This window comes from Vipera berus (genome assembly GCF_964194415.1).
Source record: "Vipera berus genome assembly, chromosome: 5".
NCBI lineage: Eukaryota > Metazoa > Chordata > Lepidosauria > Squamata > Viperidae > Vipera > Vipera berus.
Genome location: NC_138207.1, coordinates 9,902,564 through 9,925,526, shown reverse-complemented (window position 1 = coordinate 9,925,526; position 22,963 = coordinate 9,902,564). Strand labels below are relative to the sequence as shown.

Sequence of the window (22,963 nt, the reverse complement as noted above, 5' to 3'; positions counted from 1 at the left end):
ATCAAAGACACACCGAGGGGATCACTGCTTTCAAGACTCATAGTAAGAGTCATTATGCCATGTCTGGAATTGATAGCACTCCTACACATACAACCCAAAGTATGGATCAGGTACGTAGACAGCACCTTCACTAAAGGGAGTGTTTGGGGAAGGGCTGGTTGCTTCACTATAATAACTGTTGTGATTCAGGGCCAGCCTGTGGGTCCGGCAGCCGGCTCGGATGTCTCGGATGACTCAGACGAGGGGGAGGAGGAGGGTGTTGAAGACGAACTTGCTGATGATGGCTTGGAGGCTTTGCAGAGCCCCCAGCCAGGGCCCTCTTCTCAGCTGCGCGAGCCCGACAGTGCGGATGATGATGACCCACAGCTGGCCCTGTTCAAGGACGCCCGACGCAGGAGGCAGTCAAGCAGGAACAAGCAGAGAAAGGCTGTGGGACTCCTCGGAAGGAGGCACAGGGAGGCCACGCCCTGAACTCTAATATGTGTGTGCATATGTGGGTTTATTCTTGTGAACATGCAGTTCCTCTCGGAAACCTACTGTCAGGACCCACCCCAATCCACGTCTTAGGAAAAAAAAAACTCTTGGAGTCAGTTCTAGTCCAAAAAGGAATTTTTACTAGGGCAGGCTTGGTTGTGGAAATACAAGACAGGACTTAGTATTGTTTTACAAATTGAAACTCTATAAAGGGATCCCGGTTCAACCCCCCCTTCCCTCAACCCCATTTGGTCAGCCCCCATCATTTTACTTCGTGTCATCCCTTTCGTGGGGGAAAAAGGAACTTTGAATCTTTATGGTTATTGCCTTCTTCCTCTACAGAATAAACGAAGACACAGGCCAGATGCCTTCTTCTCTAACCCTCCCTTTTGTTCCCCCAGTTCAAAAGGTTCCCTTGGTCTTTGAAATAACCTAAGGCAGGCTGAATCCACATGTACTCCTCCTTCCTCGGGAGATGGCAGAATCCATGGGGGTGGTTTTTAATGTTTTAAACATACATTTATGAATGTGATATAAATGGATTCTGACACCTAATTTAAATAACTGTGTTTGCAGACCTTTGATATGTGGATTAGGTCTGGGTAATTTATTTGGGGGTCTGAGGAAGTTTGAGCAAGGGATTTTCTCATTTACTATTTTTACTTGATTAATTTAGTTTCGGCTTGACCGTCAATTATTTAGTGGAGACACTGATTCTCAGACCATTGCAGATTTTGTTAATATTTCAAGGGAAGATGAAAACAGTATAAAAAGTGAAACATATTTTAATATAAAACTTCTCGCACTTAACAACAGAAATTTTGGGCTCAATTGTGGCCATAGGTCAAGGACTAACTGGGCACATGGGGAGAAACCCTATGGCTTCACTTATGATACAGTTTATCATAGTATTTTAAATGGTCAGGTAGATTTGCATTGGTCCTTTGAGGCAGCAAAGCTAATCTGTTAAAATATAATGCCAAGAGTTATTTCAGTGTTTTAGGTTTTCCCCAAAATTCTTGATTACTGGGCAATTAAATTCAATGGAAAGAAAGCAGGAGGATTCAAGAAGAAAAACAGAGAATGAACATTAAACATTAAAATGAACATTATATTCCCACTAGGCTCTTGGTTTTATATTGTATATCTGTCTCAAAGGCAAAAACATAGCACTGTTCTTTTTTCCCCCTTTCCTATTAATATTTTAAAATATGAGAACAGACTGTGCATTGAAAGAGAGAAACGGGAAAGCATATTAATTCTTGGGAGAGCTGAGCATTTCAAATAAATGATGCCCCAATGCAAAAAATATTTCTTTTCAAAGAGTTATTTAAACTCAGACAGCGCGTCTCTGCCAAGTTAACATATTGCTCAAGTTCATTAGTTCAGTAAAATTTAATTTGCAATAACTCTGGGGCTGCCATAATTTGGATTACCACCAGAAGGCCATCAAGATCTAGAGAAAACTTTTTGTGTGGTTATCTGGAGTTCTGTAGCCCAGAAATAATGATACTTAAAAAGAGGCATGATCCTTTTTTTTTGGGGGGGGGTGTTTTTTAAGCAAGTTTAATTCATCAAGTGTGAATGAGTAAAATGAGCAAATCAGGAAATGTGATACAAATGTATGAAGTGGAAAACAGTGCCAATATTTACTTCCTGAACTTTCTGTTAAAAGTTTATTTTAAAGTTTTTGTCCACTCCGCGGCTCACAGGTCCTGGACAACTAGTACAGGTAATCCTCGACTTATAACAGTTAATTTAGAATCCCTATGATTATGTGATCAAAATTCAGATGCTTGGCAACTGACTCATATTTATGACGGTTGTAGTGATGTTGGGAAAGATGAAAGGCAAAAAGGAGAAGGGGATGGCAGAGGATGAGATAGTTAGTGTCATTGACACAGTGGGCATGAGTTTGGTCAGATTCAGGGAGACAGTAGTGGGGGGCTGTTATGCTATGGTCCATGGGGCCACAAAGAGTTGGACACGACTTAGCGACTGAACACCACCACCAAATGTTTAGACAAAAACTACAAAGATCTGGAATTCACAGAATGCATATAGCCAAAACCAATTTAGTGCACCGATTTACCACAATGTCTTGGTGCCAAAGTTTTCAAGTATGTAGAGAAGTTTTAGGGATTCAAACTTCACCATTTTCTCAACAGAGACTTTTCACAGCAAATTTATTGTTTTAATTTAAAAAAACAACAAAAAACCCACTCTATCTTCCAGGATGAAAAGCCTGGGGAAATTGTACTTCTCTTCAAACGTCTTGCTCACACAAGGTGGAAATTAGACTGCCAAGGCACACAACACACTGACTAAAGCAAAAGATTAACCATCCTCACCTTAGTTTAACAAAAGTTGAACAAGCATCCCCAGCATATATAGTTGGTTAAACAGTTTGTGTCCTGTGCAAACTCAGAAACTAGGGCTTACATTAAGAAAGCCATAGTTTGAATCTTGCAGAAATATCTAAGATTTCTGCTTATTTGAAGGATCATTCACAAGAAAGATATATTTCAGTTTGGAGAAGATGGATAGATTATATTCAGAATAAATATGGGACTAAAAAGTTCCATTTAGCTTATGAGTAGATTTTAGAGGGATATTGTTATTAATTTTAGTATTAGTATTGATTATATTTTTGTTTGTTATTATTATTATGTTTTTAATAATTTGAATGTATCTGTGTTAAAGGGGAGTTAAAGCATATTATGAATTTGGTTAATTTTATAATGGATAATTTTAGTTAGAATATGATTATTATATCTATAACCCTGTATTCAGCTCTGGGAAGTGGGGGGGGGAAGGGGGTGGTTTGGGGTGGGTGGGTTTTGGGGATATGTATTGAATTTTTTTTTGTAAAACTCTTTAATAAAAAAAAGAAAGAAAGTCATAGTTAATGGTTTAATCTAGCTGCTCATCATAGATAAGAATGCTGCATAAATTTCAGCCAAGGATCTCATGATGAATCTTAATTGCCAGGTATTTGTTTCCTTTCTCTAGAGTAAGTAGTGTTTCTCAAACTAATGGTAGACTTCAATTCCCGCAATTTTATGAGTTGAAATCTACTCATCTTAAAGTGCCTGAGGTTGAGAAAGACAAGCCGGAACTTAAGAAGCTTCTTGAATGAGAAGCAAAATATTTTTTTAAGGAAAAAAAAACCCTAAGAAAGTCCAGTCACCTTTTTAAAAGCACCTTTGGGGCAATTATGACCTGGATGTTTGAGAATCTGCACAGACATTACCTGTAGAAAGTATTCTACAAATCATGACTAAGATGTAGTTTACATAAATGTAGCCTACCATGGTATTCAGGGAGCAAATACTTGTGGTCGGAAAATGGCCCAATCTTGCTACCCGGTTAAGAACAGAAACCTAGATTCACACAACTGCACGCAACTGGTCAAATTTATATTCTCTCACAGATGCAGAAAGGACTGCAGATCTGAACATCACAAGGGGGGGGGGCTTATCCAGCTTGCTGTCCAATATTGCGGGAATCCCGGCATGCGAGTCAAGGCATGAAGCGAAGCCATCCACACGCTTCATTTGCACGCAGCCAACTCTTGGTTCCCCCATGGGGGGGGAGGTGTTTAAAGATTCGCCAAGGGAGGAGTGACCTCTTCCTCTTCACATCCCAATTCACCTTTGACAGCCCTACGACCGCACCGGTCTTTCCAGTTGAGGGGCATTCCGGATGTGCCGGACTACAACCCCCATCATTCTCCCTACCGCATCCCGCGGAGGCTGGGAAAAAGGCGGGCTGCGAAGTAGCGAGCCGGGCTGAGATACAAAACGAGGCGCTCCAGGGTCTTCAAACTTGGCCCTTTTATGACTTGTGGACTTCAACTCCCAGAATTCCTCAGCCAGCTTTGCTGGCTGAGGAATTCTGGGAGTTGAAGTCCACAAGTCATAAAAGGGCCAAGTTTGAAGACCCCTGACTCTAGCCAATCAGCGCCCTCCGAAGCCGCCCAGGAAAAAAGAAGAAAACTGAATGAAGCCCTCCGGCACCAATTCCCCGGGTTTAACGGGAAGGGAAGAGACGGGGCTGGGGGGGGGACTTGAACTTTGCAGCGGAGGCCATCGGGCCAACTTAAAGGTCCGGGGAGGCCGGGCTGGAAGACCGCGGAAACGCCGGACAGAGGTCAGCAACTCGAGTTTTACTTCTGGGCTGGGCGTTTGCAAGGGGCGGGGAGGAGAAGCACGTCGGAAGGTGAAAATACGCGTCCAACTCCGGCAAAGAAGAAAGCTATTTAAGCCAAGCTCTCTTCAATTGGTCCCAAGGGGGGAAAAAAAAGTTCCCTTTCCCCTTGCCGGCTTCGGCTGCTTTCGAGGCCATTAAAAAAAAGTTGTCTCGATGAAGCGGATGCCCTGGTTTTGCAGCGCGCCGACCTGTCGGGGTCCTGGGTTTCCCCTAAGACTTCCCGCTTTTTTCTTTCCCTTTGACTCTCTGTCAAAAGCCGAGCCGCCTCTCCGCCACTCCCCACCCCACCCCCGGGTTTGGAGCAGAGGGAGCCTTTGCACGGCCCATAACCCGCCCTCCCTTGGCGATTCCCCAGCGAGGTTTGCCTCCCGTCAGAACGCGCGAAGCCAGCTTGGCTTCGGCATTTGCCGCCGGCAGAATTGCAGCACCGCCTTTTGCCTTGGAAGCCGGGCGCCCGTTTTTTTTTTTAATTTTATTTTTTTGGAGGGGGGAAGCGGGGAGCCGGGGTCTTCCTCGCCAACCGGGTCGCTTCTAGCCCCGGGTTGCATTCGGCCTACTCCCAAGGGCTCCCCTGCATTTCGCCCCTTTCCCCGTATAAAAGCTGTATAATGGGGGCGGGAGAGGTTGGCCCGCGGAAGGTGAGTCCCCGTTTTTCCCCCTTCCTTCCTTTCCCCCCATCGAACTGAAGCCGCCAGCTCGCCTCCAGTGACCTGGATGTCACACAGTCCGTTTGAACCGAGCTAGGGCTCACTCCCGGGTAAGTCTGAATGCGTCTCGATGGGCCTCGCTTTCCCCGTTTTTATTTTTCTGCTCCTGAATCGCCTTGGGTTCGTTTCCGCTTCAGGTGCGCGTTTCTTTCTTCCAGGACTTTTAACTTGCCTGCCTAGTTTTCTCCTCCCTTCTACATTCACCTCTCCCCCAACCCCCAATTTCCTCAATATGCCTATTGTTGCGTGCACTCTTCCCTCGCAAATCAATCGCAAAGCTGGTTTGTTTTGCTTTGTTGCATCCCGTACAGAAATAAATTCAGGGTAGGTAGGTAGATTAGATAGATAGATAAGATAGATAAGATAGATAAGATAGATAGATAGATAGATAGATAGATAGATAGATAATGATAGATAGATAAGATAGATAGATAAGATAGATAGATAGATAGATAGATAGATAGATAGATAGATAGATAGATAGATAAGATAGATAGATAGATAGAGCGAGCAATTTTGCTGAGCTGAAAAGGGGAAATGAATTCCACTCTTTCCGTTCCTCTTCAGAGAGGACCAGACTTCAAATCAATACAGGTCCTCTGTCTCCTGTCCTCTGCCCCAAATTACCGTATATTCATTGCGTTGATAACACTATCTAATCCTCTGGGCCTCTGTCGTTTCCTTCTCCTTTTGCCTTCAATCTTTCCTTAACATCGGGGTCTTTTCCTGTGAGTCCTCTCTTCTCAATTGGTGGCCAAGATGAGGACCCAGATTGTTGGGGGCAATAAGCTGACTTTATAATAATGCCGCTGGGGTGGGGGGGGAAAGCCCTAATAAGCAGGCATATATATAGAATGAAGGCTATTGCTAAGCACATTGATTTGTGCTTTAGATTGTAAGCCGCCCTGAGTCTTCGGAGAAGGGTGGGATATAAATGGGATTTTTTTAAAAAAAAGATATTTGAGCTTCAGCTTCAATATCTGTCCTTCCAAAGAAAGCTTGAAGATTATCATAGTCGTAATCCTCAGTTTTACAGATAAATGAAAGTAAGCAACAGTTGTCTTTCAGCTGCCACAACTGTGGGCTTCCTAGCACACCTTTAGGTTGTTGCCTGCTTACTGAAGCAGTGTAGGGTTAATTTTTTTGACTTGCATTTTCTGCAGTCGTAACTGAAAGATGAATTGGCCAGTGTTATCTTCATCTGACATTAGTTAGTCTATGACAATTACAGGCAATAGGTAAGAATTTCGTAGTCCATGTTAACATTATTAGGGATCACTTAAATGAGTTAGGTGGACTCTATTTTAGTTCATTAACTACAAATAGGCAGACAGCATTTTGTCTTACTGTGACAAATCTTCAATGTTGTTCCAACATTTGAATTAGTTGACGAATATATTAGTATTAGTACCGCTTTATAAAACCCTAGTTAAGACCACACCGGGAATACTGCAGCCAATTTTGGTCACCATACTACAAAAAAGATGTTGAGACCTTGGAAAAAGTTCAGAGAAGAGCAACTAAAATGATCAAAGGCCTGGAGAGTAAAACATATTATTATTATTATTATTATTATTATTATTATTATTATTATTATTATTATTAATAATAATAATAATAATAATAATAATAATAATAATAAAGTTGGAAGGGAACGGCTGCAGGACTTGGGTTTGGCCAGTCTAAAGAAAAGAAGAAATAGGGGAGACATGATAGCAGTTATTCCAGTATCTGAGGGGCTGCCACATAGAAGAGGGGGTCAAACTATTCTCCAAAGTTCCAGAGGGCAGGACAAGAAAAAATGGTTGGAAACTGACCAAAAAGAAGCAACCTGGAATTAAGGAGAAACTTCCTAGCAGTGAGGACAAGTAACCAATGGAACAGCTGGCCTCCAGAAATTGTGGGCGCTCCCATCAATGGAGATTTTTAAGAAGAGAGCACTAAGTCACTTGTCTGAAATGGTATAGGTTCTCCTGCTCGAGCAGGGGGGGCTGGACTAGAAGACCTCCAAGGTCCCTTCCAGCTCTATTTTACTCAATATTCAATAATAATATTTGCAATGTGCTGCTTAGACCTTTGGGTATCCAAGTTCCTGCTCAGTGCACGAATACTAACGGAAGCATCCTTAACAGATAAACACTATTTTATTTCCCTTCAACACAGTCAAATGGAGCTCACCACTTACTCGGTAATTTGTTTCACTGAAAGTCCTTGTTTAAAATAAAACCCCAAGCATATTTTACACCAAACTTGATTTGATAACTACTGCCTTAGTTTAGTAATTAGGCAGTACTCAGGAAATTCATGGTAAAGAAGTATATTTCTGCAAGAGTAACCTTCTCTTAGGAAATAAAGCTGTGTAGCAGCTGTCCCATCTTTCAGGATAATATACAGGCAGTCCTCAACTTTTGGCCACAACTGGAACTGAATTCTTGGTCACTGAGCAAAGTGATTGTTAAATGAGACACCCAATAACCACAATCCCAGCACTCCTGGTTGCAGTCATTAAGCAATCACCGGGTGTTAAATCGACACTTTCCCCCAACTTCAGGTAGTCCTCGACTTACAACAATTCATTTAGTGACCATTTGAAGTTACAACAGCACTGAGAAAAGTGACCATTTTTCACACTTAGGACTGATGCAGCATCTCCATGGTCACATGATTTACATTCAGATGCTTGACGATTCACATTTATGACGGTTGCAGTGTCTTGGGGTCACTTGATCCCCTTTTGTGACATTCTGACAACCAAACTCAATGGGGGTCAGATTCACTTAACAACCATGTTACTAATTTAAGAACTGCAGTGATTCACTTAACAAATGTGGCGAGCAAAGTTGTGAAATGGGGCAAAACTCACATGTCTCACTTAGCAACATAAAATTTGGATTCGGTTGTGGTCGTAGGTTGAGGACTACCTGCATGCTCTTTTGGCCACCCTGAATAGGTGACTAACAAGCAAGTATTGGAGTGCATTACAGCAGACATGCCACTGGAAGACAAATCACAAAACTGTGCCTCACTTACTTTGGCCACATCACACAGAGAAATTCATTGGAGAAAGCAATTAAGTTGGGAAGAGTTAGCGGTAAAAGGAAACCAGGCCGTCAAAGAACACGATGACTGGACACCATCAAAGCTGACACCAGCCAGAGCAAAGAATAACTCAGAAGAAGTAGGGCAAGATTGGAAGGTGTGGAGACACCTGGCCCACAAAATCGTCAAGAGTCGGATAGGACTGAATGGATAATATCATCATCATGAGAACAAGACTCCTGCTGCTCTCCCAAGTTGTGTGTCCTTTCTTTCAAGATCTGGGAAAGACCAGTTCCTACTGGGATCTTGCAGAAGATAAGGAAGGGCTGCTTGAGAAGATAAGGAAAGCCCAGATGCAGAGGAAAAGAAACACCCACTGTCAAAGGCTAAGGAAGGCTTGCTTGTAGAGGGAAGGTAAAGGTAAAGGTAAAGGTTCCCCCGCACATGTGTGCTAGTCGTTTCCAACTCTAGGGGCCGGTGCTCATCTCTGTTTCAAAGCTGAAGAGCCAGCGTTTGTCCGAGGACGTCTCCGTGGTCACATGGCCAGCATGACTAGATGCCAAAGGCGCATGGAACACTGTTACCTTCCCACCGTAGTGGTCCCTATATTTCTACTTGCATTTTTACGTGCTTTCGAACTGCTAGGTTGGCAGAAGGTGGGATGAGTAACAGGCGCTCACTCTGTTACGCGGCACTCAGGATTCGACCCGCCAAACTGATCGACAAGCTCAGCGTCCTAACCCACTGAGCTACCGCGTCCCTTTTTGTAGAGGGAAAGGGACACCAATTTGGAAAACAGCTCAAGGTATTGGAGACCCCCTGGCCGATGAGGAGCAATTGGGGATGCCACTGCTGAGTGCTGCTGTCCAGATCAGCCTAGACAGGTGAGGAGATAGGTAGGAGAATAGCACGCCACCATGATTGTAAGGACAGGTGTGCAGCCATGTAACTGAATTTTATTGCCTGACTGTTGTGGCACTGCAATAGCCATAACTTCAGGTAGGGATCATAGGCCCCTTTCTTCAGGCCCTAGTAATTTCGTAAATTGAGGGCTATTTGTAGAACCAAACAGTGTTAAGTAAATGTTCTACTGCCAGCGCACATACGTTCTGTAGCTAGAATAAGGGGATGCTAAGGAAAAACTTCTTCAAAAAGATCCAGGATACAAGGAAGATAAATAAGTTAATATGTACATGTTAATAAGTAACCACAAAGCAGAATGACCAGCCTCACTCAGTCCTGTCTGAGAAACAACTGAAGAACAGATATTCTGGATCGAAAGCACGTTGTGATCGTGATTTAATTCCTTGTTAAGACACTTGTGCTGGTCTGTTTAAGCGAATTTAGTCACATTTAACGGCCCTTTCCAGATAGTGAACTCGTAAAGTACCTGGTTCATCTGAAATACCTTTATTTTGCATGTAGGAGATTACAGCAGAGAAGGTGTGGTCAGGTGACGTGAAATATAAGTAATAAACCTGAGGTATAGACATAAAACCCAGAGAGATATAAAAATTAAACATGCATACATATAAACATAAACCTGAGAGATACAAGAAGTAAACATGCGTCCATATAGGACATAAAAACCTGAGATATAAGAAGTAAACATGCATACATAGTGCAATAATGAGAACTGCCATTTCAGGCTGAGGTTTTGCTTGTTGTGTTCGAGACCTAAAAGATATAGAAGAACATGCATATATATTGCTAAAAATTGTGAAGCCTTTGTCAAGTGCACAGAATGTGATAGCAACAAACACGATACAGCTACACATCCTGATCCACTTCCAGGCAACCCACAGCAACCTCCTGTATCCAACCCTGCTTCAAATTATGGCGGGGAGCAGCAGGGCGGGGAGCAACAAAGTCCTGCTCCACTCACAAACGTCTCATCTTTACCCTATCCTCAAGTTAGAGACCTTGTTCTGTTTAAGGACCAACGACCTCAAGAATCAAAGGGCACCAAAAACCTTCATTAGACCCATTACAGAACTCGTTCTGCTTCTACCTCTTGAAGACTGAACCTTGTTTACCTTGTTGACTCCTGCCTTCAAGAAGAAAAGTGCCTTCAACTTGACCCAGACTATTGAAGCCTGAAAAGGCAATTGTTACTGTTGCAATAATATAAAAATGCAAGTAGAAAAATAGGGACCACTACGGTGGGAAGGTAACAGCGTTCCTTTCTCCTTTGGCGTCTAGTCATGCCGGCCACATGACCACAGGGAGCGCTGGCTCTTCGGCTTTGAAACGGAGATGAGCACCGGCCCCTAGAGTTGGAAATGACTAGCACGCATGTGCGGGGGAACCTTTACCTTTACCTTTTTAATGGAAAGGAAAGCTGAAGTAAAATCAGAAAATCAGTAATGGTTTCATTTAGCTGTCCCTTCACCTACTGACCAAGTTACTAGTCCCTGTTGTGATTGCAAAACAAGGACTAACTGTAGGCTATATGCCTATCTGTACATTTTTCCATTGCCTCAATATTGTCTTTGTAATGGGATGAAATGTTGAAAACCTTCTGACTGGTCCTGATCTCTACTTTGTGCAATTACCTATTTCAAAGAGAATACTTGTTAGGTTTGCAGATGACACTAATTTGATGAAGAAAGCTAATACATAATGGCTTTAAAGGCAGAAATAATTCAAAAGAACGTGAAACACCCTGGGACCAGTTGTCTGGTATGAAGCACTTTTATCTTGAATTTCCTCACCTCTCAGTTTTCTTGATTGAAGCCAAGTTTTAATATTATGAGATGACATGTCACATGCAGTTTTACACACCCCTCATTCTTTTTCCTTCCTCTACTACTCTATGGTGTATGATTTAATGTCTTTTAATTTTCTCATATGAAAATTGCTGCAGTCTCTGGATCACACTAACCATCTTTCCGCAGACTTTTTCTACCCTTTCCAATCACACCATAGAGCCATGTCTGTTTCATGGCACCATCATGTTGGATGGACAATATTGCTATATTGACCAAGACTAGATGTTCTCTAATCTTATTTTCCATACTTCCGTGATTTAGATCAAGGTCCCCAACCTTTCTCGGTTGGCGGATTGGAGGAAAAGGGAAGGAGAAGCATTTTATGTGCACGCAAACGGGGCCGCGAGCACGCGCGTGATGCAAACAGAGTGGCACTAGTGCCCATGTGACACTTGCTAGCCCTGCCCTGTTTTCATGCGGGTCCTAGCACCGGCCCGTTTTCACCATGCAGAGCCCCAATTCCTACCAACAAAGCAAGCCACTAGACTATAAATTGAGATCAAACCCCACTTCCTACTAGCACTGATGAAGTTACCTAGTTTGGGTAATGAAACATCTGCAAGAAAACAAGAAGCTCAAAAAGCACCATGGAGTCCTTACTTCAACTCTGAGCTATAAATTTGCCCTGTTGATACTTGAATACTTTTCCTCTATTAATACTTGAATATTTTTCTCCACTCAAGCAGGCTGAGTATCTGATTATGAAGATATCTGTGAAAGTAATTAAATAGTCTGCTTGAGAATTCATTAAAATCCCATAATGTCTTTTAATTTCTAAGGGTAGCAACAATTATAGCAATAGCACTTAGACTTATATACCACTTCACAGTGCCTTACAGCCCTAAGCGGTTTACAGCATGTTGCCCCCCCAATAATGTGGGTCCTCATTTACCAACCTCGGAAGGGTGGAACGCTGGGTTAACCTTGAACCTCTCAGAATCAAATTCCTGGAGTGAGTAGTGAATTAGCCTGCAGTGCTGCATTCTAACCACTACGCCACCACAGCTTTAATTATGCCCATGCCACATTCATTAATTTTATTATTTATAAGAATATCTTAAGTGCAGAATCTGGACTATGGAATAAAGAATGGTTGAAACCGTTTATCTGGATCAATTTCAACTTTGTTGTTGTTAGCTGCGAAGTTGTGTCCGACCCATCGCGACCCTATGGACAACATTCCTCCAGGCCTTCCTGTCCTCTACCATCTTCTGGAGTCCATTTAAGCTCACGCCTACTGCTTCAGTGACTCCATCCAGCCACCTCATTCTCTGTCGCCCCCTTCTTCTCTTGCCCTCGATCTTTCCCAGCATTAGGCTCTTCTCCAGTGAGTCCTTCCTTCTCATTAGGTGGCCAAAGTATTTGAGTTTTAGCTTCAGGATCTGGCCTTCTAAAGAGCAGTCGGGATTGATCTCCTCTAGGACTGACCGGTTTGATCGCCTTGCAGTCCAAGGGACTCGCAGGAGTCTTCTCCAGCACCACAGTTCAAAGGCCTCAATTCTTTGGCGCTCAGCCTTTCTTACGGTCCAACTTTCACTGCCATACATTGCAACTGGGAAGACCATAGCCTTGACTATACACACTTTTGTTGACAGGGTGATGTCTCTGCTTTTTAGTGTGCTGTCTAGATTTGCCATGGCTTTCCTCCCCAGGAGCAAGCGTCTTTTAATTTCTTGGCTACAGTCCCCATCTGCAGTGATCTTGGAGTCCAGGAAAATAAAATCTGTTACTACCTCCATTTCTTTCCCATCTATTTCCCAGGAATTGAGAGGGTCGGATGCCATGATCTTGGTTTTCTTAATGTTAAGTTTCAACCCAAGTTTTGCACTCTCCTTCTTTACCCGCAACAAGAGGCTCTTTAGTTCTTCTTCACTTTCTGCCATTAGAGTGGTATCATCTGCGTATCTTAGGTTGTTGATCCTTATTTCATGGCAAATTGGGAATAATACTTTTGGCTGTGCCTACACACTAAGGGAGTGAAAGTGGACATGCTTAATTTGCCTCTAATTCATACAAGTACTTGCACAGTTGTGTGCCATCACTGGGTTTTTACTTAGAAGATCAAGTATATTGCTGCTAGTGATACAAATATATAAATATGGTTAAATTAATTTTTCCCTGCCACTTCAGAAACAGCAGCACATTATTTTGGATTCCTAATATGTGTAGGAAGTGACTGGGAAAATGAAAAATGGCATATGATTGATTTGTTGATACTTTATTTCCTGTATTGTTACCTACACCAGACATTGTTTGGATATGACAGGAAAATATTCAGTAACTAAAAATACTGGTAGAGATAAAAGTGGAGTTTCTCAAATATTTCTAGCCTTTTAGTAGTTAATTAAATTGTTAATTTAATAAATGGATTTATTTTATGATCTTATTCTATCATGTTCCTTCTCTGTCTCTCTCTCTCTCTCTCCCCTATGCACTTTTATGGATAAAACATCAATCTGAGAGTGGTCAGTGATAATTAATTACAGTCACTATAAAATTAAAATCATCTTTATGAATCCCTGGAATATAATTACACTGGAAATCAAATCAATAGATTGAATGAAATACTACCATTTTATCTGTCAGCAACAGAAGAAATCTCTAGTATTTTCCTTGCTGAGTTGTTTCATTCGATATGTGTTGTGTAATTTTTGTAGCCAAAATAATAGAGCATGACTTGTGCTGTAAAATGTGCTGATTTCAGTTGTGCCAAACTGCTTGTGCAGCTCATTTTATGTTGCACATGACAAGCTCCAAACCTGGGATGTGTTGGTCTGTGCTAGAAATAGCAATTTGGACCATCTATTGAAATAAAATGGCTTCTCCTTCAGCTTATTTTAAATACCGTAGTTATTTTCATATCAAAACCTCAAGATTCCCTTTCTTCTCCTGAATGGTGTTTAGCTGTAGTTAAAAGAATAATAAGCCTCCTTTGCTTTTTATTTTAAATCTGAATTTTATGTTTTATGAAATTATAAATAAAAATGGCATTTTATATTTATGTCATAATTTTCCTGCTCAAGCAATTTTCTGTTTTGCTAGAAGAGCAACAATGATGCTGCAATTGGCTGGACAGCAATAATATTTTCAAAAAAGATTTGTTAAGCTAGGAAATTGAATCTTCTGGTTTTGTTAGGTTAATTTCCACATAGCAATCAAATGTACTGTAAAAGTGTCTCCCTTTTGTGAATGACATTTAATATATAAATAACAATTCATTTGCATTATGGACAATAGCAAACATAAAAATGGCATAACGTTTGAAAACACCTTTCAAGCCTTCAATTGGCTTTGTGAAACTGAATGTGCTCAGACTTTGTGCAGCCTGAAAAAAAATGGAGATTTTCTGCATCAGCTTCATCCTCCAGAGTGATTTATATTGACAATCAAAAGATTTCTGATGGTTTCCTTTCTTCATTTAGCTTGTAATACTCCAAACTCCTTTTTTGGGGGAGAGGAAGAATAACTACAATACCCTTCTGTGTTTTTCCAACATATTTTTAAAAGTTTTTTTGTGTTGTTTCATATAGATATTAAAAGGATACAACTGCCCCTCAGCTTGCACAGAATGGGCTGCTGGGTGCTGTAAATGAGGGCAGATGTTCAGACTGGATTTAACATTTTTGTCTACCTATCGAGTACTTCCCAAGGACCTGGGATAGGCAGATGTGGATGTCTGATGGTGTTACAGGTACCATTGCAGAATGTAAGCTGTTCCAAATAAAGCTGCCTTTTGCAATTGACCAGTAGTGAATTTGTCAATGCATCCAAAGAGATTATTATTATCTTTTATTCATTAAACATGAACCTGTCAGCTGAACATTCAAACTGACTGGCGCTGATGGTTGACACGGGTTGCTGCCAGCATCATAGGTATCAGACAGGTACTTCCTTAAAATGTAAGATGTTCCGAGTAGCACAGTTTTTTGTAGCATTGCTGGAGTTATTGCAGGAAGCTGCAGTTTCTTGATGTATTTTGCAAAGTTTTTGGACATAGTTCCCAGTGCCCTGATGACAATGGGTATCATTGTTACACATTTTATCCATAATCGTGCATTATTATTTTATTATTATTAGTTGTTATTGGTTCATTGTGCACAGATGTTTAGACTGGATTTGGAATTTTTGTTCAGCTATCGAGTTGTTATTGCTGTTATTGTCATTATTATTATTCCCCCCAAGAGTCACTATTAACAAGGTTTTCATTTGGTGAATTGGTATTTGCTAGACTCACAGAAATTTTTCAAGAAAAGTACATGTAAAGACTTAGCAGATGCATCCATGCAATTTAAGCTCAGTTAGTGTTAGCCTTCATTTGTTTCCTAACTTAGCATATTGTGAAAACCTGGCTTGGTTGGTTATTTATGCTTTAACATTTTTTTGTGAAGCCAAAAAAATGGATGATTTCAGAAGTGGATTATGGACTTTGTGTGAATGGGCTCTGGGTAGAAGTGTTTTTCTCTTTAGAGTAATTTTAAAGCTTTTCAATCTAAATTTTTAAATTTTACATTCCATATTCATGTTTTTAACATTTTAATTGTATCGTGTCCAGTGTCTTTCTGCGAGTGAGATGGGCAGTTTCTAAACATGCTAAATACAATAAATAAATGAAAAACATTAATTGTAGCTGAAGGTGGAAAGTGAATTTTGAATTAGGTCAATCCAATAATTGTACAAATGACGGTCAGGCTTTCAGCAGGAGGAAAGGCTGAGCCTCACTTTGGACTAGCAGCCTGACAGGGCAGTTGGATCAAACCAAACCAAACAACACCCAAAGCTGGAAATCAAAATTTGCTATGTGCAGAGCTTACAATGTGGCAGATGAAGAAATAAAATGTCTTATTGGGACCCCTGAAACTTCTCTTATAGGGTGGTTTCTCCATGAATTTTGTTTCCTCATAAAAAGAAAGTAGGGATGGCCAAGAAACAAGATCCAAGGGAGGGGGGGATGCCTTCTTCCTATCATTTCTAATCTGATGCCCTTTAGATGTATGGGACTTCAGTGCCCATAATCCTCAGCACAAGAAGCTATGCTAAGCAAAATTGCCTATCTTCTTGCTTCTGCAATAGGAGGCCTGAAGTGAGACCCCACTGATTGTGGATGGTGCTTTTGGTCAGTCAAGGAGCGGCCCCTACTTAGGCCTGGAGGCTCTGCAGGCATGAGAGACCACCAGGTGACCCTGGGGCGAGAATCAAAGGCTTGTTATCTCATGAGCGATGTATGTTGTCTTCTAGACCTCTGAGCATGGCTGTGCCCATGGAATAGCAATCGCCTCAGCTGTGAATGCTAGAAAACGGCAGCAGAGAGCCACTTCCATGTTTCTGCTGAGGAAACTGACATGGGGCCCTCATTTCCTCTTTTGTTTGCCCCTGAAGGTGAAACCAACTTTTAGGAGAGACCCTGAAATCAAAGATGGCCAAAGCAGGCCACAAAAGACCTGGTGTTGTGGTTGTTTTTCCCCTAAAGCAGGAGTAGGCAACCTTGGCTCTTTTAGGACTTGTGGACTTCAACTCCCAGAATTCCTGAGCCAGCCATGCTGAGGGGAGAGGGAGAGTTTCCAAGCTGAGCCATGCTGGCTCAGGAATTCTGGGTGTTGAAGTCCATGAGTCCTAAAAGAGCCAAGGTTGCCTACCCCTGCCCTAAAGGAAAGAGAATCAAGCTGGCTGAGGGAGAACATGTTCAGTTGTAAACAGGGAAATCCAACAACGAATTCTTCTGGAAAACTATTCTCGGGTGAAATTCCACATGCAAATTGTGCCAAGGCCCAAATTGGGCTTTTTTTGGATATAGAGTTCATGCTTTGATTTGATCTAATACTTCCAGTTTTGGTTGAACAAATTGGCTAAAAAAGGTCAATATGGCGGCCATGATGGGCAATCAGAGCTCTGCCCTCTTCCACACATTAAAAAAGGGGCAAATTTTTATTGTCCTGCTGTGGCTGCCATCTTGACTTATTTTTACCACAGCCTGCAGACACCCATTTTCCAGGGTTTACTTAATGTGCTGTGTGTATGCTTGTGTTTTAAAAAGCATTTCCAGCTTGAAGTTCATTTAGGTTTTGTTGAGAAAATGGGTAAAGAAATCTTATAACATTGTGAATCTGGATTGTCTATCTGTTTGTCTCTCTATATATATATTTACTGTATTTGATTGGTTGAGTGTGCAGTGACACTTATTGCCAAATGAGTCTGAAAAGCTACCAGAATTAAAAAGTACAGCAAAATATAGTGATAGCTAATACAGATGATAAATAATAGGTGATAGATTAGATTGATGATGGATGGATAGATAGATAGATAGATAAATAAATAGGCAGGCAGGCAGGCAGGCAGGCAGACAATCTACCATCCGCCTTTTCTGCTTTGCCTCAGCATCCAACACTAAAGGGGCTGAAGGACTGATTTCATAAGGGGAGAATAAAGAAAATGTAGGTTTTCTCAGCCTAGAAGGTGTGCATGACCACATGCCTGCATATACATACATTTATGCACATACATCCTCCAGTATAGGGCTCCTTGTCTTCAGGATTTATGCCCTGCTTCCCCCCCCCCCCCGAGTCTCCAGGATGGATGAAATGGCCTCCCCTGAGGACAGCTCTGTAAATCTTAATTTTGGAGGATGATGGTCTTTTGCAAGTGAATCTTTGTTCCCTGTTGCGAATAAGCCAGCACTGGTCTCTGAAAGGCTCTCAAGGCAGAAGTAGCATTAGGAGAAAAAAAAAGCCATCAGAGGCCAGGCTTGGGAAAGTGGATGCCTTTTAATACGATTCATTAGCCAGAAAAAGCACTACCAGATTCCTTCTGAGTTTGGGCCACTATAAACAAGGAGTGCACAACTACGGCAACTTTGCGATCTTTGTGGCCCAACTCCCAGAAACGGAGGTCTCAAAGGTGCTTTTTCACCTTGAAGATGCTTTACTTCTCATCCAAGAAGTGAAATGTCTTCAAGTTGCCTTTTGAAAATGCACCTTTGAGACAACCATGACCTGGGTGACAGAGAATCTCCATAGACAGACCCAGAACTGGAGTTAGAGAGCTAACGACCAATCCTCAGAATGCTAACAACCAGATGACTGCAAACAATAGTAATCCTTCCATTCCCCACCAGTCAGTTAGAACTGAAGAGGTTTCTTGGATGAGAAGCAAAATGTTTTGAAGGAAAAACAAAGAAAGTCCAATTGCCTTTTGAAAAAGCCCCTTTGAGACATCCAATTTTGGGAGCTGAAGTCCATACAGATTGTGAAGTTGCCATAATTGCCTACTCCTAATTTATAGTAGCCAAAACTCAGAAGAAACCTGATAGCACTTTTTCTGGCGAACAACAACAAAAAAGGCCAGTTGCCTTTTAGAAAAAATGCCTTTGGGACAACCATGACCAGAATGATTGAAAATTTCTATAGACACCAATTGGGCACGTACAAGACCAATTCTCAGACTGCTTGAGTCTGAAGTAATTAACCCTATATGTTTCCAGTATCATATAGAAATTATCAACTATACTTAAGATGAACTTTTGTTTTTCTTGTTTTTTGCAGATGGTGCTGTAATATCAGTTTTGAGCTGATTTTACATCAGATGAAGAGGCAATAGGAGAACCTTTGTATGTTGTCAAAATCCTCCTAATTCACAAAATTTCTTCGGAAACAAATTGAGTTTTAAAAGCTAACATATTGGGCTCTTATTGTGGTGACTCTCCAGTAACTCAGATGCCGCAATATGCATCTAAAATGAATATTTTTCCTGAAAGAGAAATGTTGAAGTCTCACAGAACTTCAAAACTTTAAAAACTCAAATCTTTAATTGGAATCATATATAAAGAAGTCAACCAGAATGTATGTTAATTCTAGAAGAGTTAGAAAATATCAGTTTGTGCAGATTTTTGCCACATGTTTTGTTCTGTGCTTCATGTTTTTTTGGGTAGAAATTGATAGCCCTAGGTTTGTGCACTACATGAAATCTTACTTGCACAGATACCTCATAAATAGATATTCTTTTGTGAATGAAAGTCTAACGACTAGCAGATATAACAGGGTAGCAAGTCATCGATATTTGATCAATCATGAGGAGAAATGTCAAGGGCAAGATGTTCTCCTCTTGATCTTTGTAAAAAGTTCACCTGAAAACTACCAGAGGAGAGATGCAATTCGACAAACATGGGGTAATGAAGAATACATTCATCACTATCAGAATGCCAACATAAAGGTCTTATTTGTTTTAGGACAATCAAGAAATTTTTCACTGGGAAGTGAAATGCAAATGAAGCTGGAATGGGAAGACAAGAGGCATGGAGATCTGATTCAACAAGACTTTTTGGATACTTTCTATAATCTTACCTACAAATTACTATTGCAGTTCAGCTGGGCAAACAACTTCTGCCCTCATGCCAAGTTTGTCATGTCAGCCGATGATGACATATTTATCCACATGCCAAATCTTATTGCATACCTCCAAAATCTAGCACAAACTGGAGCTCAAGATGTTTGGGTTGGGCATGTCTATCATACAGCACCTCCCGTGAGGGATAAAAAAAGCAAATATTATGTTTCCTATAAAATGTACCCATGGCCTGTCTATCCTGACTACACATCTGGAGCTGCATATGTTCTATCCAACGATGTAGCTGCTAAAGTATACCAAGCTTCTCAGACTCTTAATTCAAGTTTTTACATAGATGATGTTTTCATGGGATTTTGTGCCAGCAAAGTGGGAATTGTACCACAGAATCACCCCTTCTTTTCTGGAGGAGGAAAGGCTCCATATCATCCTTGCATTTACGACAAAATGATTACTTCTCATGGACACGTAAAAGACCTTCAGTATTTTTGGCAACAGATTACAGATCTAAAAATGAAAAACATTTCTTCTGGAGTTTGGGGTAACATATATTGCAGAATAGTTAATATTATGCTGCTTTGCAATTTATATCTTTACGATACATATGTCTGTTCAGCTGCTTTTTCCTAATACTTGAACATCAGAATAGATTTATTGAGCCACAAATGAAGGAGGAAGTCGCTTCCTCCATAACAAATTAACATAACAAATTAACAAAGGAAAAAAATGCAATAAAAACTTGCCTGCAGATTGCACTGTTCTCTAAAGGTACATTATAATTATAAAAACAATTTTCCTATTATAGTAAAGTTTCCCACCAGATAATTTTAAGAACTGGATAGATCTTAAAAGTTAACATTGATACTTCTCAATCTGGAACTATGAAATTACCAAATGGAAATGGAGTTGTTGATTAATTGAAAAAGATACATTTTGATAGGTTAATATTTGCAGGTTACATGGAGAAAGATAAAATAGTTGCTGTGACAGTATACTAATGAAATAGCATTTTTTACACACACACACACACACACACACACACACACACACACACAGTACTATCACTTCTAAGCACATTATTACATTTTGATCTAATGTTTTTAGAACTGAATATTTCTGTATGTTTTATTAGATGATCACTCAAAATGACTTAAAACCGCCTGATCTTATATAAATGTTGCTATTGTTGACATTAAACATGTCTGGTAAATTCTGCAAAGCTGTTGTCTTAATAACAAAAAATTGAGAAGGGTTTCACCTTTTCTGCAACATTTCACAGTTCTAAGTTGCACACTAAACATAAGCATCATAAAATTGATGGCCCTGCCTCAGTGCTCCAATCTACAAGGCCCCGTTTGATTTATTCAGTTGGTGTTCACTGCATATATATTAACTCCCCAATGATTCCCATTAAGCAAGAAATATTTTTAAGAGATTTAACACTGAAGGTACCCTCCAGGAACACACAGATGAGCCCTGCAGAACACTTTTAAAATGTGAAGTATTTAATTTTTTTTCTTTCAAAAACTATGAAATTGGCACATACATGATTAGGCAGCATAAATATATTTTAAAAGAAATAAACTGTTTTCTGTTCCAGTTTCATAAAGTAGTTTTCTCTTAATCAGAATTTCAATAATTTTACTATTTAGAAGCTTTCAATTGAAAACTTCTCCCGTTCTGCATTTCTTAATAGGAGTAAAGTAACCACATCTTCCATTTACAGAATGGGATGAAACAAGGGTATTGTCTGCATGCCTCTAGGCATATTTTTCTGTCAAAATTTTTGCTTTCCTGTTCCTCTCCTCCCTATGTAGTGAGAAGGCAGATTTAATATGGATTTCATTGGGGGGGAGGCTTCTATGTTATTCTAATCAGTTTCAAAATAATATAAAGCTAACAGCTACTGATAGATCATAGATATAAAATGCTTGAATATCATCTTGCTCTCAATCAAACATTTGACTTGCCTATTGTGTCAGATTAAATTAAATGCTTGTGTTTTTGCAGAATTATAAAGCATAAGGTATGTTAACTCTGAAAAGGCTGGGCATGTTATTTGTTTTATTGCAGGTTTGTTACGTTTAAAAAGTATTAGCTGGTTGTTAAGGAATAGAGTTGTGTATTTTTAGCACAGAGAAGAATGTTTAATCATTTAAATACTTTATGAAAGCATCCTTTTCCCCCGTTAAGACTCTTAAGCTTGGAGATCTGAACATTTAACATTTTTAAACAGGAAATTCTTAGGTTTACTAGTGTTCCAAATGCAGGGCTGTAATTTTTTTTCTTGACTTCACAAGTAATCGAATTGTTGCTCAAGGTATGTATTGTTACACAACTGTTTTACTAGTTTTTACCTGTTTGGTTTGCAGGTATATTTGATTAAAAACAGAACAAAACTAAGAGCAGCATTTATTTATTCATGACCCTTTGTTCTGAACAGTGTTTTGTAAACTATTTATTTTTAATAAGCATGTATCTTTTGTAAATGTTCTCTAATTTTTCCATAATAACAGTTGCCTCTTGTAAAATAGAACATTTGGAATATTTGTTGTTGTTGTTAGCTGCGAAGTCGTGTCCGACCCATCGCGACCCTATGGACGTTCCTCCAGGCCTTCCTGTCCTCTACCATCTGCTGGAGTCCATTTAAGCTCACGCCTACTGCTTCAGTGACTCCATCCAGCCACCTCATTGTCTGTCATCCCCTTCTTCTATTGCCCTCAATCTTTCCCAGCATTAGGCTCTTCTCCAGTGAGTCCTTCCTTCTCATTAGGTGGCCAAAGTATTTGAGTTTTAGCCTCAGGATCTGGCCTTCTAAAGAGCACTGCCTTTCTTTGGAATTGGAATGTAAACTGATCTTTTCCAATCCTGTGGCCACTGTTGAGTTTTCCAAATTAGCTGGCAAATTGAGTGTAGCACTTTTACTGCATCATCTTTTAAGATTTTGAATAGCTCAGCTGGAATACTGTCACCTCCACTAGCTTTGTTGTTGCTCAGTTTTTCTAAGGCCAACTTCACTTCACATTCTAGGATGTCTGGCTCGAGGTCAGTGACCACCTCATTGTGATTATCAGGGACATTAAGCTCATTCTTGTATAGTTCTTCTTTGTAATTTTGCCATCTCTTATTAATCCATTCTGCCTCTGTTAGGTCCCTGCCATTTTGGTCCTTTATCATGCCCATTTTTGCATGAAACGTTCCCTTCATCTCTCCAATTTTCTTGAAAAGATCTCTGGTCCTCCCTATTCTATTGTTTTCTTCTATTTCTTTGCACTGTTCATTTAAGAAGGCATTCTTATCTCTTCTAGCTATTCTCTGGAATTCTGCATTCAATTGGGCGTATCTTTCTTTTTCTCCCTTGCCTTTTGCTTCCCTCCTTTCCTTAGCTATTTGCAAAGCTTCCTCAGACAGCCATTTTGCTTTCTT

At 40.5% G+C, this 22,963-nt stretch overlaps 2 protein-coding genes across 2 annotated transcripts in view; one reads left to right on the top strand and one right to left on the bottom strand.

Moving 5' to 3' along the window:
- Window positions 1-22,963, bottom strand: part of MCF2L2 (MCF.2 cell line derived transforming sequence-like 2) — a gene marked incomplete at its 5' end in the record, with an annotated part of 214,247 nt that overhangs the window by 81,277 nt on the left and 110,007 nt on the right. The window lies entirely within an intron of this gene.
- Window positions 19,034-20,226, top strand: B3GNT5 (UDP-GlcNAc:betaGal beta-1,3-N-acetylglucosaminyltransferase 5; the record flags this gene model as incomplete). The annotated part of the gene is made up of 1 exon (XM_081329836.1): window positions 19,034-20,226. One exon carries the CDS (start codon window positions 19,034-19,036, stop codon window positions 20,165-20,167), a length of 1,134 nt encoding a protein of 377 aa, XP_081185962.1. The 3' UTR covers window positions 20,168-20,226.